This window comes from Hypanus sabinus, chromosome 2, assembly GCF_030144855.1.
Source record: "Hypanus sabinus isolate sHypSab1 chromosome 2, sHypSab1.hap1, whole genome shotgun sequence".
Lineage (NCBI taxonomy): Eukaryota > Metazoa > Chordata > Chondrichthyes > Myliobatiformes > Dasyatidae > Hypanus > Hypanus sabinus.
In genome coordinates this window covers 66800147-66827184 of record NC_082707.1, presented here as the reverse complement: position 1 = coordinate 66827184, position 27038 = coordinate 66800147, and the positions used below count along the sequence as shown (strand labels likewise).

The window sequence follows — 27038 nt, the reverse complement described above, 5'->3', positions numbered from 1 at the left end:
CAAGAGGGAATCAAATCAACTCAATATTCAAATTTCATAAGTTTAGGGTGGGGGGGAGGAGAAAATTATGAGTTCTACAAAAATGAACTAGATATGCTGAACATTCTTTACTGTATTTCAGACTTGTATCAATCATTAGTCACAGTTTGTTTTTTATCTGCATATTCTTCCTCTGTACAGTATAGAACAGCTTCCCTCAAATTGAGAAATTTTGCCCTCCCATGTAGAATATAATCTGGTTCTGCTTTCATTGAGAATAAAGCCATTTCAGCTAATAAGAGAGTAGAATTACTGAGCACAAAATAAATTCTTGCTTAATGTCAATAAAAAGGATACTACACATCAGATAAAATACTTATGCTATATCCTAGTAGTTTCAAGTAATTAAACAAAAATATTGTGACAATGTCATGAAAGAATTTCACTGCAACCTATAATAAGTAAATCATGTTTACTTAAGATTTTAGAGAGATCACTGACTGCATGACTAACTGAATTTCCACCACACAAGAATTCTGTTCCGTTTTTGAAGTCTGGCACATGCAGGATATGAGACTGTAATGTGGCATGCTTTGAATTTACCCCTGATTAAGACATTTTGGCTGTTTTGTTTGTTTTGCATCAGCCACTGCATTGAACACATCTAGATAACACAGTATCTTGCCACAGGAGACTGCCAACACAAAAATGAGCAAAAAGTCCTAAAGATATACATACTGCACAAGCTAAAAATTTCAGTGAAAAATTAACTATAATTTTCCCTGATAAATATTTCTGCTCTGCAAACAACTGTCTCTTCTTGCTTTGCTGACAATGCACAGTCTGAAGTTTCTCCCCCTCACTGTTGGGAGTCTGGGAAGCTCAGGGCCATTATGACAGGACTTCAGACAGCAAGTGCAAGTAGCCGTCACTTATGTCAGTAAGATCTGGCCTGTCATTACAAGTGAATAATGTGAAAGCACCGTCCAAAAACAAAACTACCAATTACACTTCATTGAACTTTTCTTAAAAGCCTTCCCTGATGGATCAGCAAGATTTTCTGACAAGTAGGTGAAGCACATTGACCAACAACTTCCTAAGATTGATTCCCGATAAGTACTGAATCATTTGGCACAAAAGTGAAGGCAATAAAACTACCCTCCAAAGGTCCCAGAAAGAAAAAAAAGGCAAAGGAAATACCAACCAGGCATGATACAGCTGGATATTCTCATAAAGCTTCTACAACTGCTATGGCTTCGGTCTGTAGACCTGGTACAAACCTACTACTGAACACAAAATATTCCTGGCCTTCATCGTCTAGTTCCATTATGCTAACTTCTTAATATAATTTAATCAATTATGCTTTAATGCTATAAATAATTGTTCAGAAACGCTCAGTATTCATGAAAGTATAGAATATTGTTTTGAAGTCATCTTTGCATTTAGTTATTCTGCATTAACTAAAAAGGTATAAAGCAACTTAAGACTAAATAAATATATTTAACTAAGTGCAAGTACCTTTTGATGGATCTTTCAGAACAACATCTGAAATTTCAAACAATTTCAGAGGTAGCGGCATTTTTCTGTTGGCTGCAACGGTCTTCAGCAGACCAGAGAGAAGAGTCGTGCGAGCTACCTGAATCAAAATAAAAAGCAGATACTGTGTCTTGTTTTCACATAACAATGTGGCTCATTACATATGAAAAAAAATCCTCATATTGACAGGAGTTTCCATGATTGCTCCAAATACTAATAGCATCAAGTGGCTCCAAGAGCTCTAGTTAGAGTCCACTCCATCAAAATAAGACATAGACATAGGAACAGAATTAGGTCATTCAGTCCACTGAGAAACATTTCACTTACAAAATAAATTTGTCAAAAGAAAATAACATAAAACAGCACCTCTGAAAAGGCAAGTGTTACTTAAAATACTTGAGCACAATGATCTGGAGTTTGATCAATGTCTTTCTAAGATGTTAAACCAAGGAAACTAGTGTTCTCTCAAGCTGCTACAAAAGTCCCTTGCCATTATTTTGGAGAAGGGCATGGTAGCAATCCTTAGTATTCAGACCATTTCTTTACTCTAGTCAACATACCTATAACGAGCTTATGTGGATCATTATCACATTGTCATATTGCTGTTTACTGGAACTTGCCAAGCTCAAATGAGTTTCCAACTTTCTTACACTATGGCAATGTCTACATTTTAGAGATACTTCAGCAGTTATGCACTTTGGGATGTCTTAAAAGAGATAAGAAGGCACTGCATTAAAGAGCAAGACTTTCCTTTCTTTAAATAGTATTTCAGTAACTTTTAAATTTGATATTATTACTGTAAATCCAGTTAATGAAAAATGGGTAAATGGAACAGGTCTTTCAATGCACCAGGTCTGCACCAACTACGAAGCCAATCTTGCTAATCCCATTTGCCTATGCATGGTCTGTACCCCTCTATTCCCTGCCTGTTGATGAATCTGTCTGCCTTTTAAACATCCACATTGTATCTGCTTCCACGGCAGTGTATTCAAGAATCCCATTGTATTAAGTTTAAAAAAACTACTTGCCTGCACAACTTTTTTTAAGTTTCCCCTCCTACCTCAAACCTAAGTGATCTAGAACTTGACACCTCCACCTTGGAAAAAGGACTCCGATTATCTACCCCATGTCTCCAATAATTCTTTACATTTCTACCAATTCACCCCTCAGCCTCCAAGACTCTAGAGAAAATAAGCCAAACTTGACCAACCCTCTCCTTGTAGTTAAGTCTCTCCATTCCAGACAACACCCCCTTCATTGTCCATAGCCTCCATTTCCTGCTGGCAACCAGAACTGCCTACAATATTCCAAATGTAGCCTAACCAAAGTTTCAAGCAGCTCCCATTATTTATACTCCATGTCCCCACCGAAGAAGCCCAGAACGTCATACTCTTGTTTACCATGGCAAGGAGCTATATACTCACACCCTCATATTCCACTGTACATCGATACTCCTAAGGGTCCTGTCTTGCATTTGACCCTCAAAATGCAATACCTCATATTTGTCTGGGTTGAACTCCATCTCCCATTTATCTGTCCAAATTTCCAACTGATCTACATCTTTCAGCAACTTTACTCATTGCCCCCAATTCCACCACCTCATCATCTGCCAACTTACTAATATTTTCATCCAGATCATATCTATCACAAACAACAGAGGACCCAGCAGCCAAGGGTTGATCCTTACAGAACACCACTGGTCAAAGACCTCCAGAAAGAGAAACATCCTTCCAATGCCTCCACTTCCTAAGTAACGTAATTAAACAGAACCCCGCAAAAATTAAAGGAATTTGGTTAATACTCTATTTAAAGATAAATACACCTTCACAAATTAGATATTATATAGCAATTCAGGGAAATATAAATTCAGTTTAAGAATCAAAAATAAAGCAACAGTTTAGAAACTGAATTCTCACTAGTAGAAAAAGAATTAAGAGAAACTGGAATAACATCGCCATCTTGTGGCCTTCTGAATTATAATACTGCATCAATGACTGATATTAAACTGAAATGTCATCTCTGTTAAAAATTTATATTGCAATCCATTGGTGATAAGAATAAGTATAAATTGATGAAGTCAATTTAAATATCGCAGGAATGTCAGCTTTGAAACAAAAGTGCATTATCAGCTTGAAATTTCTAAATACCTGCTAACCATCCTGCACTCTACATTTCGACACAGCCCGACTTGTTTGATCCGGCTTTATGGGAGGTAACCTCCAACCCTATAGATCAACAGGATCTCTGTATTCCTCTGATCTGAGTTTAAGTTAACTCTAATTGTTCCACAGAGTCAGCCACACAGTTTAGAAACAGGCTTGTCCGCTCCTTGAGGCACGCAGTCCACCAACCCCTTACATATACCTATTTACACGAACCCCATTTATGGTTGCCAATTACACTTGCATGCATGCCTTTAAGACGTCGAAGGAAATTACAGCTTTGACAAGAAGCCAGTCGCAGGGAAAATGTACAAACATCACAAAGGCAGCAGGAAAGGTGATGATTGAATGCAAGTCACTGGAATTGCGAGACAGCAATTCAATTACCCCAGTGCAATGGGGCAGCTGCACCCGAGCTCAGGAAATAACTCTCTCGAGCTTTCTGCATTTCCACCTCATTACCCCTCTGATCAAGCATGGCAGCTCAACCGCAGAGGAAGTTTCTCATAGTCTGTTTATTTACCACACCTCCTCCCCCACTCCCAAAGCTTCACCCAATCATTTGACTTAAATATAATTCTAAGCATTTTAGAAACCATAGAGTCAAGAACAGGTTATCCAGTATTCAAAAGATGACGGACATATCTAAACTTGCTTTTTCTCATCCTTTCGCCAATGTTCTTGATGCCTGCCCCAATATTTATCAATCCTAAAAAGTCAAATTCCTAGGTTTTTTGGAAGGATGAGTAGGAAAGTATTCTGGATTTCTAATCCTATTCAATGAAGAAGTTTCTAGATTTTGGTTCCTCATGCTCTAGGCCTAATTTTAAAAATATATCCCCAATCCTTAATTCTGCCAAGAGAAAACAGATTTTCTTTCCTAATTCAACAAATCATTTTTGTATTCTGAACTCCAAAATGCCACAAATGGATGCATATTGGATCATATGAATTAAAACAGCTCCAAAACTATAGAAGGTTCTAAACTGGCAACAAAATTATGAGTGTTTAGGAAGAAAAATTGTTTGGATCTTTGCCTTAGATTTCTGTTACTTGGTTTTCCAAGATTTTATTTGTAATTGGCTATGGGCTGTGTTGAAGCCAAAAAATGTGATCCAAAGCACACTAAAAATAGTGTGCAAAGGAAATTAAATAATTAGCCAAGTTGTTTCTGCTGCAGCCTTCCCATTTACTTTCTTGTGTGCAGCTGTCAAATGCAAAACACATGAGGAATGAAAATGGGGAGCAGAAAAGGGAAGACAGGATCAACACAAGAAATGGAGACAGGCAGATTAGTCAGATAATGAAGTGGGAAAAGATGGGGTTTGGAAGATGGGTACATTCTTTGTTGCAAAATAAATAATTTTCTTAATGGTTAATTCATGATCTTGCTGCTAATACTGCACAATGAAAATCCTTCCCTGTCCTGCCCAAGGAACTCTAGATACTCAAAGATCCATGAAATCAGATTTATAATCACAATTAAGATGTAAATCTAATGAATTTACAAGTTAGTTCAATGCATTCACTAAATAATAAATAACATTCCAGATACATCCTTTATCTGAAAGAAAAATACTAAATCTAATGGTAATCTTGCTAAGGAACTTATCAGAAAACTCCAAATTAGTGAAGTTACAGGACAGCTGTACTTTAATCTGTATTATATAAACCTAGCTAAGCTTCTTTAGACACAAATCTTCCTCAAAACATGCAACTCTATTAATTACCTGAACAAAAGTCTATCTTTGGTTCTTACCTGAAATTCAGCTGTTTTGGGATTGGCGATATGTACTGCTCTCGTCTTTGCCAGATCCTTGCCCAGTCTGTCAGCAATATCTTCCTGAGAACACTGAGGTAATTGGAAAAAAAAATACTGAGAAAAGAAGGCAATGGAAGTCATCAGAGCATCAACCAAATTCAATTGATCTTTTTCCTGTTCCTTCTTAAATCCATGATGCCTTGCAAGGTGTTCAAACAGATCGAACAAATTGTCAGTGGTTCAAAGGAAACTCTGTTAGGTCTTTTATTGGTTAAAGTATGTTTGCTCACAAGATTGCTGGATGTCCAGGCTGAGTGTAGTATGGTGATGACAACAGACCAACCAGATGACCAGACCAACAATATATCTCCCAAACTAATCAGATTTCATTAATGTATACAAAAGCATAAATGTCTAAAAAGGCTGAACTTGTGTAGATGAAGTTAATGTCAAATCAATATAGAATGAGAAATTATTAAGAGAAAGGAAGATTAAAAATACATAACATAAATGTGATATTTAATAGTCTCTAGTGACAATTTGTTAATTGCAAAACAAAATTCTTCACTTTTAATGCTCTCATTTTGAGAGAGATTACTTCACAATCATTACACATATTTCTCAATTTACAAATATATGAATATGTGCCATACCTATCACTTCAGAATACATACCCTGATTCACAATTTACTAAATAATTATGCCTTCAGGAACATAACTCTTTAGTAAATCAAGAGTTCTAAAATTACTTTGTCCTTAAAAGATTGTTTACACGATTTTACAGAAGATTAAGCAGGCAATGGAGGTATCTTGAGATAAATTAATCAGGGCAATAGTGAAAGATGATATAAGATCTAAGGAGCAGAATATAGAGTTCATCTGCATAGAGATAAGGAATAGTAAAGGGATAAAATATCACTGGTGGGAGTTGTCTATAAGCCAGAAATCGTAACAGTACAGTGGCATGAGCAATAAGCTAAAAAAATCTGATGCATGTAAGAATGGAACGGCAGTGGTCATGGTGGATTTTAACTCACACATAGATTGGGCAAATCAAGTTGGTAGTCTTTAGGACTTCACAGAATGCATCTGTGATAGCTTTCAAGAACAGCGTGTCAGCAAACCCAAAGTGAAAATGTGATCTTAGATCTAGCCCTGTACAAGGAGATAAGTGACATTAATAACCTTGTAGTTAGTGATTCTCTTGTACAGAGCAATCAAGAGTATGGCAGAATTTCTCCAGCAAACAGATGAAGCAACTGTTTAATCTAAAACTATTGTATCATGCCTAAAGAAGGGAAACTAAAATGGGGTAAGGGAGGAGCTGTCTGGGAACACAGACTGCTGGTGGAACAGGCTATAGCTGAGAAACATTGGAAGACATTTAACTGAATTTTTCATGGAGCACAAGTTAAAAGCAAGGACTGTAAGGGTGGGGTGAGCCAGCCTTGGATAACTAAGGAAATAAAAGAAGGCATCAAATTAAAACTTTGTGCATACAAAGTTGCCAAGAGTAGTGGGAAACTAGAAGATTAGAAAGATTTTAAAATGCAACAAAAAAATACACTGAGCACATAATAAAGAAAAGGAAAGAAAGATTATGACAGTAAATAGCACAAAATATAAAAACTATTAGTTTAAGTTTTTAATTATATAAAGCAGAAAAGGGTGTCTAAAGTTAACGTAGGTCCACTGAAAGATAAGAAGGAAGAATTAATGTGGAAACGGCCGAGGCCTTGATCAACTATTTTTGTGTCAGTCTTCAAAGAAAGATGTTATGAATGCAATGAGAGTTGAGGACCTCGATACAGTCGTTGTCACTGAAGAGGTAGTGATGAACAAACTAAGTGGCCTAACGGTATAGACTAGTCTCCTGCTCCCTTATGGCTTGCATCCCAGGGTACTGACTGAAATGGTGGAAATTATAGTTGCTATGTTTGTGATAGTTGACCAATACTTCACTGGACTCTGAACGTGCCTCAGTGGACTGAAAGACATAGGCCAATTAGCTTAATGCCAGTAGATGAGAAAATGCTTGACGAAGTAACACTGAGACATCACAATAGAAAAAGTTCTATCAGGCAGACACAGAATGGGTTTATGAAGAGCAAACAAACTTACTGAAATTCTTTGAGGATATTTGATCGCAATGGATAAAAAGGAACAGGTAGATGTTGTAGACTTGGGATCTGGGGACACAGATCGATAATTCCTTAAAAGTGGGGCATCACGGGAAGATAGTGTTGTAAAAGAGAGCTTTTAGCATATTGAACTTCATAAGTCAAAGTATTGAGTACAGGAGTTGAGATGTGATATTGAAGTAGTATGAGATACTGGTAGGCTAAATTTGGAGTATTGCATGCAATTCTGGTCACCTTCCTACAGGAAGGGTAGTAATAAACTGAGCTTGAGGCTCAGTTGGAAATTGGCAAGTATGATGTTGTAGGAATAGCAGAGACATGGCTGCAAAAGGACCAGGGCTGGGAAATGAATATTCAAGGATATACGTCCTATCGAAAGGACAGACAGGTGGGCAGAGGAGGTGGGGTGGCTCTGCTGGTGAGGAATGAAATTCAGTCCCTTGTGAGGGAGATGTAGAGTCAGTATGGATAGAACTGAGAAATTGTAAGGGCAAGAAGACCCTAATGGGTGTTATCTACATGTCCCCAAATAGTAGCCTGGATGTAGGGTCCAAGTTGAATCAAGAGCTAAAATTAGCAAGTTGCAAAGGTAGTGCAACTGTTGTAATGGGGGATTTCAACATGCAGGTAGACTGGGAAAATCAGGTTGGTACTGGACCCCAAGAAAGGGAGTTTGTGGAGTGCCTCCGAGATGGATTCTTAGAGCAGCTTGTACTGGAGCCTACCAGGGAGAAGGTAATGCTGGATCTAGTGTTGTGTAATGAACCGGATTTGATAAGGGAACTCGAGGTAAAGGAGCCATTAAGAGGTAGTGACCATAATATGTTAAGTTTTAATCTACAATTTGAGAGGGAGAAGGGCAAATTGGAAGTGTCAGTATTACAGTTGAACTAAGGGGACTATGGAGCCATGAGGGAGGAACTGGCCAAAGTACAATGGAACGATACCCTAGCAGGGAAGACAGTGGAACAACAATGGCAGGTATTTCTGGGAATAATACAGAAGGTGCAGGATCAGTTCATTCCAAAGAGGAAGAAAAATTCTAAGGGGAGTAGGGGGCGACCGTGGCTGACAAGGGAAGTCAAGGACAGTATTAAAATAAAAGAGATGAAGTATAACATAGCAAAGATGAGCAGGAAGGCAGAGGATTGGGAAACTTTTAAAGAGCAACAGAAGGTAAGTAAAAAGCCAATACAGGGAGAAAAGATGAGGTACGACGGTAAGCTAGCTAAGAATATAAAGGAGGATAGTAAAAGCTTCCTTAGGTATGTGAAGAGGAAAAAATTAGTTAAGACCAAAGTTATGTCCCTGAAGGCAGAAATGGGTGAACTTGTTATGGGGAACAAGGAAATGGCAGACGAGTTGAACAGGTACTATGGATCTGTCTTCACTAGGAAGACACAAACAATCTCCCAGATGTAATAGTGACCAGAGGACCTAGGGTAACAGAAGAACTTAAGCAAAGTCACTTTAGGCAGAAAATGGTGTTGGGTAGACAAATGGGGCTGAAGGCTGATAAATCCACAGGGCCTGATGGTCTGCATCCCAGGGTACTTAAGGAGTTGGATCTAGAAATCATGGATGCATTGGTAATCATTTTCCAATGTTCTATACATTCAGGATCAGTTCCTGAAGAATGGAGGGTAGCTAATGTTATCCCACTTTTTAAGAAAGGAGGGAGAGAGAAAACAGGGAATTATAGACCAGTTGGCCTGACATCAGTCGTGGGGAAGATGCTGGAGTCAATTATAAAAGATGAAATAGAGGCACATTTGGATAGCAGTAACAGGATTGGTCCAAGTCAACATGGATTTACGAAGGGGAAATCATGCTTGACTAATCTTCCGGAATTTTTTGAGGATGTAACTATGAAAATGGACAAGGGAGAGCCAGTGAATGTAGTGTACCTGGCCTTTCAGAAAGCCTTTAATAAGGTCCCAAATAGGAGATTAGTGGGCAAAATTGGAGATCATGGTATTGGGGGTAGGGTACTGACACGAATAGAAAATTGGTTGGCAGACAGGAAACAAAGAGTAGGGATTAACGGGTCCTTTTCAGAATTGCAGGCAGTGACTAGTGGGGTACCGCAAGGCTCGGTGCTGGGACCGCAGCAATTTACAATATACATTAATGATTTTGATGAAGGGATTAAAAGTAACATTAGCAAATTTGCAGATGACACAAAGCTGGGTGGCAGTGTGAAATATGAGGAAGATGTTAGGAGAATGCAGGGTGACTTGGACAGGTTGAGTGAGTGGGCAAATGTATGGTAGATGCAGTTTAATGTGGATAAATGTGAGGTTATCCACTTTGGTGGCAAGAACAGGAAGGCAGATTACTATCTAAATTGTGTCAAGTTAGGAAAAGGGGAAGTACAACGAGATCTAGGTGTCCTTGTTCATCAGTCACTGAAAGTAAGCATGCAGCTACAGAAGCAGTGAAGAAAGCTAATGGCATGCTGGCCTTCATTACAAGGTGAGTTGAGTATAGGAGCAAAGAGGTCCTTCTGCAGTTGTACAGGGCCCTGGTGAGACCACACCTGGAGTATTGTGTTCAATTTTGGTCTCCAAATTTGAGGAAGGACATTCTTGCTATTGAGGGAGTGTAGCGTAGGTTCACGAGGCTGATTCCCGGGATGGTGGGACTGTCATATGTTGAAAGATTGGAGTGACTGGGCTTGTATACACTGGAATTTAGAAGGATGAGAGGGGATCTGATTGAAACATATAAGATTATTAAGGGATTGGACACGCTAGAGACAGGAAACATGTTTCCGACGTTGGGGGAGTCCAGAACCAGAGGCCATAATTTAAGAATAAGGGGTAGGCCATTTAGAACGGAGTTCAGGAAGAACTTTTTCACCCAGAGAGCTGTGGATCTATGGAATGCTCTGCCTCAGAAGGCAGTGGTGGCCAATTCTCTGGATGTTTTCAAGAGAGAGTTAGGTAGAGCTCTTAAAGATAGCGGAGTCAAGGGATATGGGGAGAAGGCAGGAATGGATTCCCTGATTGCGGATGATCAGCTATGATCACATTGAATGGCAGTATTGGCTCGAAGGGCCGAAAGGCCTGCTGCTACGCCTATTGCCTATTGTCCATAAAATTGAAAGAGTGCAGCAAAAATTTACAAGGATTTTGCTAGGACTTGAGGACCTGAATTATTGGAAAAGATTGAATAGGTTAGGACTTCATTCCCTACAGCATAGGAGAATAAGGGGGAGATTTCATAGAGGGGTATGGTTAGGGTAAATACAAGCAGGCTTTTTTCCACTAAGGATGAGTGAGTCTAGATCTAGGGGTCATGGGTTAAGGGTGAAATGTTCAATATTTAAGGGGAACATGAGGAGGAACTTCTCACTCAGAAGGTGGTGAGAGTGTGGAATGAGCTGCCAACTGAAGTGAGAGATGTGGGTTCGATTTCAGCACCAAAGAGAAATTTGGATAGATACATGAATAGCAGGGGTAACGAGGGCTATGGTCTGGGAATACGCAGATTAATAGTTTGGTATGTACTAGGTGGGCCAAAGGTCCTGTTTTTGTGCTGTAGTTCTATGGCATTGAATAAGGTGCTGCACACAAGACAAGGATGCATAAAATTGAAAGATAACATATTAGCCCCCAATGTGCCTTGGTTCTAGAGGATAGAGGATTGTTTAACCAACAGAATATAGAGAGTTGTGTTTCTCTAACTGACACTCAGTGATGAGTGGCGTTCCACAGGGGTCGGTGAAGGGCCCACAACTGTTCATGACATGCATTAATAATCTGGAAGGGGGACTGAGTGTAATCTTTCTAAGTTTGCTGATGATACTAAATTTAGTGGAAAAGCAAAATTGTGTAGATGCAGTGAGTCTGCAGGGAGGTATGGATAGGTTAAGTGAGTTGGCAAGGGTCCAGTAGATGGAGTACAATGTTGGTGAATGCAAGGTCACCCATTTTGGAAGGAATAATAGAAGATCAGATTATTATTTAAATGGTAAAAGATTGCAGCATGCTATTGGACAAAGAAACATGGGAGTGCTTGCACATGAACTGCATGCAAGTGCAACAGGTTATCAAGAAGGCAAAGGCAATGTTAACATTCATTGCTGGAGGGTTTGAATTTAAGAGCAGGATGTTATGCAGCAACAACAGAGGGTACTGGGGAGATTATATGTGGAGTACTGCATATAGTCCTGGTCTCTTACTTGAGGATAGATAAACTGGCTTTGAAGGCAGCGCAGAGGAAGATTACCAAGTTGATTTTGCAGATGAGTGGGTTAGCCTATGAGTAAAGATTGAATCCACTGGAATTTAGAAGAATGAGTGGGGATCTTATAGAAATATATAAAAAAAATGAAAGGGATAGATAAGATAGAGGTAGGAAAGTTGTTTCCACTGAGAAGTGAGACTAGAACCAGGGGACATTGCCTCAAGATCAGGGGAATAGGTTCACGACGGTGATGGGGAGAAATTGCTTTTCCCAGAGAGCATTGAAGCTGTGGAATTTTCTGCCCAGGAAAGCAGTAAAGATTACCTCATTTGACATATTTAAGGCACAGTTAGATAGTTTTGCAGAGCAAGGAACTGCAATTTTTTAAGTGGGTGAAGTAATTGTTTAGCAATTGGCAACATCATTAACAATAAAACATCATAATTTAAAGTCTTTTACGTCCTTTGGAACTTGTACATTAGTTAACAGCCTAAGATAAATTTATAGTTTTGTTAATAGTTAAGAACTGATTCATAAGACCAAAAAATCTTGCACTAAGCTTTAGACCCAAGAGCTTTGTAATAAGATGAAAACAGCACCTTTAATTAATAACCTATTGTATAAAGCAATTAAGTTAGCCAATTTAAACAAAAAGTGTGAAGGTATTCACAGAGTGTTTTCTTTTGGAGTGTTACACTTACTGCATGAAGTTTACAAATTCTACCACATCAGAAATTTGTCACCTAGATTCCCGTCCAATTTTTTTATTCCTGGGAGATCTGGTTCTACCCATGTCTGCAACAGTCCACCGTTCTGCCTCCTTGGCTTCAAAGGATGCTTGTTACTCTCTAGCTTTTCTGTAATGTTCCATTTTTCTCTACAGGGAAGGTGCACAGTGACTCATTCCCTTCATTAGAGCTGCTTAATAAAAATCAAGCCATTACATTAGACTCAGCAAAAGTTGAACACTGTACCAATGAGATGAGGTACTGGATAAGGGAAGGGGGAGATAACGCTTAGAACCCAATTCCTAATCCTTGATGAATGACCCTACTGAAAAATATTCCAGAAATTGCATTTCCCTTATTAAAATCAAATCACCCGATTTAAGCCAGTTAACAGAAAATGCATGCTCCTCCCTGTTGAGAGATCTTGTATACAAGATTCAAAAAAAATAAACTACACATGCTGGAAATCCAAAAAACAGAAAATGCTAGAAAACTCAACAGGTTGGACAGCATTTGTGGAATGAGGAACAAAGAGTGTTTCAGATCCAGGACCCTTCTTTTGAACACGATCATGAACAAAAAGGAGATCATGAGCATGTTTATCTTTGCAAACCATTCTGAAACAAAATGAATGGAGTAGATCTTAAGTTTATTGTAACATTAAAAACTTACCAGAGCAAAGGTCAAGGCCTCTGTGAAGCCCCCAGCTGCCATGTCCTGCCTCAGCAACTCAGATAATTTGTTCAATGGAAACTAATGAAGACAAAAAAAAACATGGCAATGACTAAGCTGCAAACACAAGGAAATCCACAGATACTGGAAATTCAAACAACACACACAAAATGCTGGTGGAACACAGCAAGCCAGGCAACATCTATAGAAAGAAGCACTGTTGATGTTTCGGGCCGAGACCCTTCGTCAGGACTAAGGGTCTCAGCCCGAAACATCGACAGTGCTTCTTCCTATAGATGCTGCCTGGTCTGCTGCGTTCCACCAACATTTTGTGTGTGTTGAGTGACTAAGCTGGATATTGTTCATGCTAATATCTAATCATGTTGTCAAATAAGCTGTTTTTTCCCCTCACAAAGGGCAAGTAGATAATTTGGAGTACAATCTGGCATTTATTCCCTACCCAAGTGACTTCAGGTTCTTGCAGCCAATAGATAAACCTACTGATTTTCTGATTGTTATGATCTGATCTTAATTCTCTGTATGCAAACTCTAAAGGACCAAGCTCTCTTCAGGCTAAACATTTTTAAGTCTTAATTTTTGCTGCTCCCACTGAAGCGAGGAAACGGAATTGCTAGAATTGTCCGAAGAGAAATGTGGACTTGATGACCCAAATAAATTCCTAGGTCATAAGGAGATGAGAACTAACTGACTCATTCTATTGACCATCACGCAACAATGCAGATTCTACCTTGTAAATTCACAAGGACAGCACGGTAGCGTAGTGGTTAGCGTAACGCTTTTCACCGCCAGCGATCAGGTTGGGGTTCAATTCCCACAGCTGTCTGAAAGGAGGTTGTCTATTCTCCCTGTGGCTGCATGTGTTTCCTCTGGAGTCTGTGGTTTCCTTGCACATTTCAAAAATGTACAGTTTACAGTTAGTAAGTTGGGGGCATGCTATACCGATGCCAGAAGAATGGCAACACTTGTGGGCTGCTTCCAGCACACCCTCAGAATGTTTTGGTTGCTCTTACATCACTATGCTTTGATGTATCTGTGATCTCTTTATTGTTAAGCTAATATCGTTAAGCTTTATAAGCTAATCTCTTTATCGTTATCCTGTATACATGTCCTCTACCTTCCCAAACCCCAGGGAAGCCTAGGACCATCCACTTTTCCAGAACCCTCAACATTTTATAAACTTTTGCAAGGTTTCCCATCATTTTCCTACGTTCCAGGGAATAAAGACCTCTAGTTTAGTATCATCAACAAACCTGATGGCTTTGTGGAACAGACAGAGTTGAGGAAGCAACGAGCCTGCAGAAGATATAGTGTAGGGAAGTGTACAGTCATATACCTTGGTAGAAGTAAAGGCATGAACTATTTTCTAAATGGGAAGAAAATTAAGAAATCAGACCTGCAAGGGGATGTGGAAGTGTTTGTGCAAGATTCCCTAAAGGTTAACTGATAGGCTGAGTTGATGGTGAGGAGGAAATGCAATGCTAGCATTCATTTTGAGAGGACTAGAATGCAGAAGCAACGTTGAGGCTTTACAAGGGACTGGTAAGGCCTCTCTTAGAATATTCTGAGCAGTTTTGGGCACCTTATCTATGAAAGGATGCATCAGCATTGCAGAGGGTCCAAAGGACGTTCACAAGAATGAAAGGTTTAATGTATTTGGAGAGTTCAATGGCTCTGGGTCTATACTTGTTGGAGCTTAGAAGAACCATGGGGGAATCCAAGTGAAACATCAAATATTGAAAGCCCTAGACAGAGTGGACATGGAATGTTTTCTATGGGGAGGTGATGTCTGCGACCAGAGCCTCAGATCAGAAGTACTTCTCCTCAGAACAAAATTTCTCTTGCCAGAGAGTGGTGCATCTGTGGAATTCACTGCCACTGATGGCCGTGGAGACCAAGTTATTGGGTGTGTTTAAAGCAGAGCTAGTTAGATTCTTGATTAGTAAAAATATAAAAGGCTGTGGGGAGAAGGCAGGAGAATGGGGTTGAGAGGGATAATAAATCAGCTATGATGAACAGCTGAGCACACTCGATGGGCCAAATGGCCCAAGTCTGCTCCTGTGTCTTATCGTCTGATTTATATTCATTCATATCCAAATTATTTACATAAGTAATGAATAACAAAGATCCCAACACTAACTTCTGGGACACCCCAATGTTGCAGGCCTCCAGTAATAAAATCAACCTTCAGCCATCACCCTCTACTTGCTATTGAGCCAATTCTGAATCTACATCACTAGTTTCCCGAATCCTAACCTTCCAGATCAGCCTATCATGTGGGACCTTGTCAAAGGCCTTACTAAGGTACATAAGACAACATCTACTACCCTACTTTCATCTGTCCCAAGTTACTTCTTAGAAAAACTCCAAAAGGATTTGTCAGGCATCACCTTCCACACCTATAACCATGCTGATTATTCCAGATCAGACCTTGAATGATAGTAATGGTAGATCTGGTCCCTCAGCATTTCCTAGAGTAACTTCCCTTCAACTGAAGTCAGGCTCACCAGCATGTAGTTCCATGGCCTGTTCTTGCCTCTTGAACAATGGAGCAACATCCTGATATGGCCCCCTTAACAGCCTCCCCCTTACCAACTCACCCAGTCGACTCCAGCTAGACCCTGCCTAATGCCCTCAGAATTGGCCCTGCTCCAGTTCAGGTTACTATGGACCCACTCTCTTTTTCCCCTAACCATTTTAAAACTAATAGAATTATAGCCAGTGGTCCCAAAGTGCTCCTCAGCTAGCACTTCAGTTATACGGCCCACATTGTTCCCTAAAAGGAGTTCCAGTATTACTCTTTCCAGAGTAGACTCCTCTATATATTACACGAGGAAACTGTCTTGAACATAGCGCACAGATTCCACCCCATCCAGGCTCTGCACTCTGGGTGGCACATTCAAAACCAGGAAAACTGAAATCTCCCACTATCACTACCCTCCTCTTCTCACAACGACAAACAATTTCTCAACATGCTGCTCCTCAACTTCCACAGACTATTGAATCTATAAAATAGTCCTACAAAATAGTCCTAAAATAGTCCATCCTGTTATCAGGTCTAACAAAAATGGTACTATATCATTTAATTAGTTATCACACTAGGGCGTTTGAAATCTGAAACATACTTCATCAGAAGGCACTTTGAAGCATTCTTTACAAAGAATTCCTCAGAGCGTTCAAATAAAGTAAATATAGTCATTGAAAGGAAATGAAGGGGTGATGAAAGATGATGGCTGATGTTTGAAAATACAGTAAAATTCTGTTACCCTGACATAACATGGGACTTGGTGGATTGGCAGATTTTTCACTTAAATGTTTTTCCAACTAATACTCCAAAAAAACTAAATTCACTTTAAAAAAAATGATACACATGAAAACAAGAAACCAGGGGAATGTTAAGTTTAAAGGGAGTGTGCACATCAGGGCCCTGTGAGCTTAAAGGGAGTATAGTATGCAAAAAGAAGCAAGGCAACCAGCACCCCAGTGAGTTGAAAGGGAATGTGGAGACTGGGGCACCTGTGTGTTAGATGGAGAACAATAAACAGGGCACTACTGTGTTAGTGAGATCACAGGAAGTATGACCCCATGTGTCAGAGAGAGCACAGGAAGAGGGGTCTGCTGTGTTTGTGGGAACATGGAAACAGAGGCCAAACTGTGTTAAAGGGATCATGCTAATCAGGAATGCTCAACCCATCAGCATTTCTAAACACTAAACAACAGGTTACCTAAGTTTTACTGTACATTAGTGATCAGACAATTACATTAATCCTTCTCTTATCTATACCATTCGAATAAACCGCCTAACTATCTTCAGCCTGAGTCTAAAGTAGCCTTGCTCATCTAATGGAAGATTACTGCATTAAAGACACCCTACTCCAATTATCAGAATACTTAATTTACACAAGCAACATGATCAGAAGTGCCCTCTTCATTTTAAAAATAAAATCGTGACTCACCAGCCTACTCAGATGATATAAATGATCTCCAGGAAGTATTTGACAAACAGAAAATAGCCAACATGCACTTCTCAAACAACAATTATAAAAGATTAAATGCTCTGTTATTCATTGCTATTGCAGAGACTTTACCGTCTATCAATTGGTTGCTATCTTTTACATACCAAAACGGGCATCATTTCAACAATTATTACCGATCTGCTAATAATATAATGCAAACCTCAGAAATATGATACTGTATTCCCACCTGATTAGCCACAGTATAGGCTTTGGGAACTGTCATCTTGATATTGTTGTATCCATAGGCTATTGCTGCATCTTCTACAATGTCACACGGATGGATGATGTCTGCTCTAGTAGGGGGGATTTCAATTTCTAATTGTGCACCATTCCCTATCACCTTGGACGTTAAATACATGCGAGTCAGCAACTTAGCAAGAGAATCTGGCGTTTCACTAAAAGATAAAGTAAAAATACAAAATTATTTTTCTCCCAAATTTAATCAAGACAATTACATCAATGTATTAATTTTAATAACTTACTTGATTCCAACTCTTTTATTAATAAATTCTGTACTCAGAATTTCTTTTCTGTACCGCATCTCCTGCAAAAGAAACATATGCTGTGATACATAACAAATATTTTAAACCAACTTTAAAAATAAACTCCCTTCAATTTTTTTTTGAGTCACTTCTCCTGAAATCATTGATTTTTGGAAATCGTTTTACAGGTTTTGACTGGCATTTACCAGTAATGATTGTGTTAAAAACCCTAGTGTTGAGTCTAACCCAATACTATCAATTTACAAGAGTTACATCAACATTGTTCAAGACAACGTTGCAACAAAAAATATATATATTGAGTAATGTTATGTCTAACATCTCATGCAGCAACATAACTAGAATAAACAATATCTTTCATATCCAAATATTAGCAAATAAATCTGTTCATTAGCTGTCTTGGACATAAAATTGTAACATTCTATTTCAATGACTTCTATGATTCTCATGTTTAAAAGAAAACATCCTAGACCACATATTCATGAAAAATAATTCACATAAATTGAGGCAAAACTGTAACAAGATTCTCATAACTTACTTGACATTTATAAGACTGTAAATATTCTCCAGGTGGTTACTTCTTGACTTGATAATATTTAGCCATCAAAGGCAGAGGACATAGAACAGTACAGCACAGCAACAGACCCTTAGGTCCAACATGTCATCATCATGACAGTCTAAATAACTTCATCTGCCTGTTCATGCACCCATCTAAATGGCTCTTAAATGCTGCCATTGTCTCAGCCTACACCATTTTCCTTAGCAGCACATTCCAGCACCTGCATTCTATGTTAAAAAACATTGCTCACACACCTTCTTTAAGCTTTCCCCTCTTGCCTTAAGCTTATGCCGTATTTGACATTTCCTATTTACGTAATGATAAAATATATCTGATTATACTCACTGGATAAACGTACATTTCTTCATTAGGATAAATCACTTGAGCTGCCTCAACTCTATAAGATGAATACAGATTTTACATAAAAATTAAATTCCAGTAAGTAACTGCACTTAATAAGTATATCATATTATAAGTACACCACTCCAAGAAGAGTCGAAGACACATCATTTATTTTGTTGGAACTCCACACATATCTTAATAGCCTTCAATACAATTTCTTAATGTGTGAACATTACTTCCCTTTTTCAAACTTAACTGCATATCAAACAGGTATACCCATTTGCTAAGAAACAGAATACTGTACTTACGTAAATGGTTTTTCACAGTATTCACTGAACATTGTGACAATTGTATCAAGCACAATTTTTGCCTGTTATAAAGAAATAATAAAACAATTAATAAAAGATTTACAAGCACTGAAAATGTTGATCTAAGATGGTATAAAACCCTAGCTTACACTGATCTACTTACTTTAGTGTGATCAGTTGCTGTACATTCAATAAAAACATTCCGTGTGTTGAGTGTTATTTTACTGTGGTCTCCTGGCAAATAAAAGATATTAAAAAACATGTTCACAGTAACTATTTTTGCACAACCTATGATAAAACACAGCATTAATTCTGGGGAAAAAAACATTTACATTGTGTTTATGTTTGCTTTTGGCACTGTCGCCTCACTGTTTCCTTTATCAATTGTCTGTTAGTGGACAGAATACTATACTCATACCCAGATTTCAATATTCTGCTTAAGAAAGGATGCCAAGAAAAAAGAAGCATGTCTCACTCCAACATGTCAGTCCATGACCTCCTCTACTGTAATGATGAGGCCACACTCAGGTTAGAGGAGTCATCAGATATCTCCCTTCTCCAGACCCGAGTCTCTTTCGCCAATCTATTTCCCAGCTGTTTACTTCACCCCACCACCCGAGTTTCACCTATCACCTTGTAGTTTTTCCTTCCCTCCATCCACCTTCTCATTCTAACTCATCTTTTTCCAGTCCTGCTGAAGGGTCTCATTGACAGTTCTCTTTTCCATAGATGCTGCCTGGCCTGCGGAGTTCCTCCACCATTTTGTATGTGTTGCTTAGATTTCCAGCATCTGCAGGTTTTCTCTTGTTTGTGAAAAAAAGAATTCACTGGATTGCACTGGAAATGCTTGGCTTTAACTATAATAAAAAGATTTAGAGGAAACCCAATCAGTGTTCAAATTAATTTGAAGGTTTTAATAAGATAAACAGAAGATATTCCATTCAGTCTGTAATTGAGTAGCTAGAAGGGCAAATAATTAAGACCATTAGCAAAAGAACACAGGTAAAATTTAAGAGGACTTACTCTAAATGTAAATTGTTATTCAGACATCAAATACCCAAAAAGAAAATAATGGGACAGAACTTAACAGATTTTCAAAAGGAACAGAATAAATGATTGGAAAGTATGCACAATATTTAAAATACAGAAAAATAACATGGCTCAGTGGCTAACTTTTCAGAAAGCTGATACCTCCTCAAAAAATTCAACATTCTTCAAATTTATTATTAAAAATCACTAAATATGAGACAAATGTAAAACACAAGACAGAAGGCAGATGCTGGAAGTTCAAAGCAACACACACACACACTCAAAATGCTGGAGGAACTCAGCTGATCGGGCAGCATTTATAGAAATGCTTCAGTGTTTCAGTGCAGCAGTCAGTGTTTCAGGCCAAGACCTTCCTTCACGACTGAGAAAGAAGGGAGAAGGTGTAAGACAAATGTAACTATGTATGAATAAACTAACATGAATATGAATCAAAATGATATATCATAATATGACTGTAATTCATAGTCTATGATGGAAGAAATCTAGGAATGCTATTTCATATTGCAGTTATTCCAATTTTGTCTTTAGCAAATACAATGCACAAGCACAATGGTGGACAATTGCACAATTCCTTCTAATAGCAAAAGAACTGTTTAATTCTTATTGGAACAGCAAACCTATAAAATTCTGTAAACGCCCATGAGTTCTGAATCAGCTGAACAGTGAAATATCAAATTGTTTAAAATGATAGAGAATCAATGGGTGGAAACAGAAATCATTTCACTGGTGCTGATTCCAAAAGGAGGAGAGACAATCCTACAGAGACCAGTTAGAAGTGAGAGCAGTCTTCTCACACAAACAGTTGTGAAAATCAATCCTGAATGGTGGAATCAGCAAAAAAATTAATATTTTAAAAATATAGTAACATTTTGTAAGGAAAATACGGAAAACATTTAAAGAGGTATCATCAGCAGGCAAGAGCTGAAATAGAAAGCTGCCCCAGCAAAAGCATAAATGAGAACACACTTTCCATATTACTGTACTCACCATTTATGATAGGGGGCATAGAAAGAACTATGCCGTTGCTATCGTAGATAACAGGATAAACTGGTTTGTCTTCAATAATGTGTAAATAATGGCGAAGGTGACTATCTGTCTAGAAATCAAACCAAAATAATCATTTTCAAAACTAGTATCAGAACAAATTATTGTCAGATAGATGTCATTATATGCCTGCTTCTTTCTCTGATTTATCACAACATCAAGCACAATTGACAATAGAGTGCATTAAGTCCTCAATAATTCACTGTCCACAAATTCACCAAGTTTCAACTTTGTATATATATTATAGGCACTATTCATCATACAGAGTACAGAGAAAATTTACAAGGTTGTTGCCGGGTCTGGAGGACCTGAGTTATAGGGAAAGACTGAATAGGTTAGGACTGTATTCTTTAGAACACAGATGATTGAGAGAAGATTTGATATAGGTATATAAAATTATGAGGTTAGGTGGGACTGCAACCATGCGTTAAAGGTGAAAAGTGAAAAGTTTAAGGAGAACATGAGGGGAAACTTCTTCATTCAGAGGATCGTCAGAGTGTGGATGAGCTGCTAACACAACTGGTGCGTATGAGCTATATTTCAACATTGAAGAGAAGTTTGGATAAGTATATGTATGGTAGGGATACGGAAGGCTATTATTCCAGTGCAGGTCGATGGGAATAGGCAGTTTAAATGGTTTTGGCACAGATTAGATGGGCCAAAGAGCCTGCTTCTGTGCTGTACTTCTCTATGACACAATGACTCTATTAAAAAACACATTCTTCCACAGCCTCTCACTGTGGCGTCTGGTAAATTCGAGTTACCATGAGATGGATTGTGTTTAATGTTGTCTATGAAAATAGTAATCAGATTTAAAATATCCAGTGAAGGAAATGTGCCATGTTTTGTCTAGTATGATCTTAGTGTGATTCCATAAGCACATTACTGTGGCTGACTCTTCACTGCTTCATGAGCCCATCAGCTATATTAAGCTTAAGCAATACACAAAATACTGAAGGAACTCAGCAGGACAGGTGGCATCTAAAGAAATGTCGATGCTGTGGTCGAGACCCTTCTAGACTGAAAAGGAATGGGGAAGAAACCAGTGCAAAAAGGTTGGGGGGGCGGGAAAGGAGACTTGCTGGAAGGTGAAAGGTGAAAGGTGAAGCCAGGTGGGTAAAGGTAAAGAGCTGGAGAAGAAGGAATCTGACAGGAGAGGAGAGTGGACCAGAGGAGAAATGGGGGTGGGGGAACCCAGGGGGGAGTGATAAGTAAAGTGAGAAGAGGTAAAAGGCCAAACTGGGAAATAGAAGAAAAGGATAGGGGTAGGGACCTTTTTTTTAACCAGAAAAAGAAATCAATACTTATACCATCAGGGTGGGGGCTACCCAGTCAGAATATGAAGTGTTGCACCTGCACCTTAAGGGTGGCCTCATCCTGGTACAAGAGGAGGCCATGGATGCACATGTCAAAATGGGAATGGAATCGGAATTAAAATGTTTAACCAGCAGGAAGTCCTGCTTGTGGCAATGGAGCGGAGGGGCTCAATGAAGCAGCCCCAAATTTATTAGAGATCTCACCAATGTAGAGGTCGCCATATCAGGAGCACAGGACCAACAGACGACCACAGAAGGCTCGCGGGTGAAGCGTTACCTCACATGAAAGGACTGCTCTGCATGGAGGTGAGGGAGGAGGTGAACGGGCAGATGTAGCACTTAGGCCCCCTGCAGGGATCAATGCCAGGAGGGAGACATGGGGAGAGATGAATGGACAGGGAATTGTGGGGGGTGCGACCCTTGTGGCAAGTGGGTAGGGGAGTGGTGGAGGGAGAGGTAAAGATAGATTAAGTGGTAGGATCCCCTTGGAGATGGCGGGAGTTACGGAGGATGCAGAGGTTCATGGGGTGGTAGTTAAGGACAGGAGGAACTGTGGCACTGTTAAGGAGGTGGAAAGATAGACGAACCTGGATATGCCGGAAATGGGAGACGCAGGTGAGGGCAGCTTTAATAGTGGAGAAAGTAAAGAACAATGACACCACTGATGTCCTGGAAAGGAAAGCTGTAAACTGGAAACAGATGTGGCAGAGAAAGAACTGAGAAAGGGAATAGGATTTCTACAGGAGATAGGTGGGAAGCGGTATAGTCACGATAATCGTGTGAATCGGTACGTTTATAAAACATGTCAGATGTCGAGAAAGGGGAAGGAGGAGTCAGAAATGGACATTTATAATATGTATAAAAAATACCACAATTGCAAGTTTCTCTTACCCTATAAAGATCCATAAGTTCAGGTGCAGTGTATTCCTTTGACTGGTTTAACGGTTTGAACTTAATTTCAGATGGTGGTTGTGCAGTATAAGTGAAAGGTCCTGATATTGTATCCAGATCATGCGTTCCAATAGCAACAAGAGCTCGCTTCCTAGAGAAGTATGTACATGCACATTAATCTCAAAATTTATTTCTGCCCTAATCATTCAGTATTGCAATAAAAACACCACAAGAAACAACATAAAGTGAAACATACAAAAATTGAAAGGACTGCAGGGAGATAACTGCACATATGATATGAGCAGAAAACACTAAGATTACTCAGCATATCAAGCAGCATCAGTGGAGAAAGAAACATTTTCAACCTGTTCCTCTTTCAAGCAAACGGCAATTCAGATGAAAGGCCACCAACTTCAAATATTAACTGCTTCTCCATCATTAAACTGCCAAACCTTTTGAGCAATTCTGCTTTTATATTTCCAGGAACTCAGAGATTAGTTATACTTCTGACACGTTTCAAAACTACACTTACAAAATTTAGATTTTATTTTAGTCTTAGATGGTCAGAAAGTCAGAGAATGAGAGGTCTCACCTGCAGATGTTCTGATGTAGTTTTTCCTGCAGCTCAATGAAACTATCATAGCGATCCTTGGTAAAAGTTATATTGCGAAGAACGGCTGCTACAGCATGTGGTCGAACCTGTGAGGTCTACAAAAGGAAAATCTTCACAACAATGACACTTACGCAAAGTAATATTAAGGATACAGAATAACACTGTTACACGGCTGTGAAGGGCTCAGACCTTGCAACTATAACATCAAAGACTGCTAAATTTCACTAAAACTGCCAGCATCTTCAGAGTGTGTGTGTGTGTGTGTGTGTGTGTGTGTGTGTGTGTGTGTGTGTGTGTGTGTGTGTGTGTGTGTGTGTGTGTGCACTTGAATATAGGAATCCAGTAGTGCAGTCAGTGATTCAGTGCTCCTCTTCACACTGTTTTCCTCTGCATCCTTATACACAATAATCAAGGGAAACAAGCCATTTGATAAACCCTAGAGTTAAAATATAGCTAAACATTACACATTCTGTTTCCTGTCTTTGTAAGTTTTTTCAATATTCTTAGCCCCGCAGCCAGCAGGAAGCTTGGTGACATCGTAGTTACAAGAAGGATCTATGAAGTACCATGAAGCAGCCAATAACAGAAAGGGGAAAATCAAAGAATAATAAATGACAGATAAGCAACAAGTTACGAAACCTGGGCCTCTATACCTCCTTCTGCAACTGGATTCTTGGCTTCCTCACCAGCAGACCAGTCAGTGCAGATCAGAAATAACACCTCCTCCTCGCTGACAATCAATACTTCAAGGGTGCAAGCCTAGACTACTACTCTAATGTCTCCACATACTAGGCACAGCTCAAACACCATCTATAAATTTGGCAATGATACACCTGTTGTTGGCACAATCTCAGATGGTGACGAGGAGACATACAGTAGCGAGACGAAAGGTTGGTTGAGTGGTGTCACAACAATCTTGCAGTCATCATCATTAGGAACAAGGAATTGATTGTGAACTTCAGGAAGGGGCAGTCATGAGAACACGCACCAGTCTTCACTGAGGAGTCAGCATTGGAAACTTCAAGTTTCTGGAGATCTCTGAAGATCCCTGGGCCCAAGATATTGATGCAAATACATAGAAGGCATGCCTGTTGCTATATTTCTTTAGGAGTTAGAGAAAATTTTGGTACATCACCAAAGGCTTTGAAAAATTTCTAGACGTACCATGGACAGCATTCTGACAGGTTGCATCACTGTCTGGTATAGAGGTGACACTGCACAGGATTAGAAAAACTTCAGAGTGCTGTAGTCTCAGCTAGTTCCATCATGGGCACCAGCATCCCAAGCATCAAGGACACCTTTAACAGGCAATGCCTCAGGAAGATGGGATCCACCATGATGGGAGCCTCATCACCCAGCACATGCCCTCTTCTCAACACTTCCATCAAGTAAGTGATACAGGAGCCTGAAGATGCACATTCAATGTTTTAGGAACAGCTTCTACCCCTCCAGCATCATATTTCTGAATGCTACCTTACTACTTTGTTCTCTTTTTGCACTATTTATTTTTGTCTTATATATTATTATTCCAACTTACACAAATTTTTATGTACAAAAAATATTTTTTGGACTGTACAGCTGCCATTAAACAACAAATTTCACAACATAGGGAAGAATCACTACTGGGTCCCTTGTTCTTTTGCCCTCTATATCAATGATCTAGACGATAATGTGGGGAGTGTGGCAGAACAGAGAGATCTGGGAATACAGATCCATAATTCCTTGATGTCACAGGAACGTAGAGAGAACTTCTGGCACATTAGCCTTCATAAATCAAAATACTAAGTACAGGAGTTGAGTTATGATGTTGAAATTGCATACAATATTGGTGTGAAGTATCATGCACAGTACTGATTAGCTACCTACTGGAAAGGTATTAATAAAATTGAAAGACTATAGAGAATTTAAAATGAAGTTGCAGGACGTAAGGATATGTGTTATAGGGAAAGGTTGAATAGGTTAGGACTTCATTGGAACGTGGGAGAATGAGGGGAGATGTGTTATAGAGGTACATAAAATGAGGAGTGGCATAGATAGAGTAAATGCAGACATCCCACCTCGCCCAGAAGTTCTGGGAGTCTCCCACATATTGGTAGTGGCTCCCTGACACCAGCAGATTATATACAATATCCCAGATATCGATGGGGGGGGGGGGGGGGGGAGAGAGGGGGAAGAAGGAGGGAGGGAGGGAGAGGGAGAGGGAGAGAGAGAGAAACATTCCATGGCAGAGCGTTCGAAAAAGAGAAAATATAAAACGCACTTCACCCTACACTACACTAAAGTGTACCCCTGCCTAATAGGGGTCAAAAATAATGACAGTGTTGCTGACTGCACTGTTTGCAAGAGTGACTTTTCTATACTCCATGGTGGGTTAAAACATAAAAGACATGTTGAGGTGAGATTAACAGGTTTCATTCGTTCATTGGCATCGTTAACATTATTTAAACTAGCTGGCTAGCTGACAAAGAGCTACTCTATTGCAGACCATTGAAGTCGGTCCCATTTGCAACACCTCCTACCCCTCCTAAAGATATAGTGTTAGAATTAACTGTGTACCAGTGCCACCATGCTCAGGATCCCTTGGCCCCGGGTGAAATACTGGCACTCCCAGTATCTGGAGAAATACAGGCACTCCCAGTACCCGGTGAACTACCGCAAATTGATGGTGCTACCTCCCTGAAATGAGTTTTTGCAGGGTGGGATGTCTGTAAAGCAAGCAGGCTTTTTCCACTGAGGAACTGAGGTTAGATGAGACTACAACTAGAGGTGCTGTCACCTCTGGATATGCATACACTTACACTAATGAACTATTGGAAAAAGCAGCATCACACTTTTGCATGCAAAATTAGTGTAGAATAACAATTGTACCCTAAAAGAAACCACTCATTCACCTGAGGGGCAAAAACCTTCAGTAATCCAATGGGTTTTTATACACAAAACAATTTAATACCACAGTAAAACAAGCTACTGTGAAGGCAAGTAGTTGCTGACTTTTAATACAAGGACATATCACATAAAGTCTTACTGCAAATATGTACAGCTTTAGAGACTTCATTGGAATAATGTACAGTTTTGTTCTCCACATTTTCCTAGTTTTCAGGCAATGTAGAAAGGTTCTTTGAAATGAGTGATAGGTTTGTCCTATAATTCATTAGCATGGCACATGATTTCAAGGGTTTCCAAGAATAAGACCTAATCTCATTGAATTAC

General features: G+C 39.3%; 1 protein-coding gene across 3 annotated transcripts in view; it reads right to left on the bottom strand.

Moving 5' to 3' along the window:
• farsb (phenylalanyl-tRNA synthetase subunit beta) overlaps positions 1-27038 on the bottom strand; it is a 60472-nt gene that overhangs the window by 22486 nt on the left and 10948 nt on the right. For all 3 annotated transcript variants that reach the window (XM_059947674.1, XM_059947665.1, XM_059947683.1), the window contains 11 exons: positions 23808-23923; positions 23216-23366; positions 20952-21060; positions 19078-19148; positions 18915-18976; positions 18610-18661; positions 17688-17749; positions 17393-17600; positions 13172-13252; positions 5437-5529; positions 1498-1615 (listed from right to left, as the gene is read on the bottom strand). In XM_059947674.1, the coding sequence (XP_059803657.1) occupies positions 1498-1615; positions 5437-5529; positions 13172-13252; positions 17393-17600; positions 17688-17749; positions 18610-18661; positions 18915-18976; positions 19078-19148; positions 20952-21060; positions 23216-23366; positions 23808-23923 (1123 nt within the window). The remainder of the gene's footprint in view (positions 1-1497; positions 1616-5436; positions 5530-13171; positions 13253-17392; positions 17601-17687; positions 17750-18609; positions 18662-18914; positions 18977-19077; positions 19149-20951; positions 21061-23215; positions 23367-23807; positions 23924-27038) is intronic.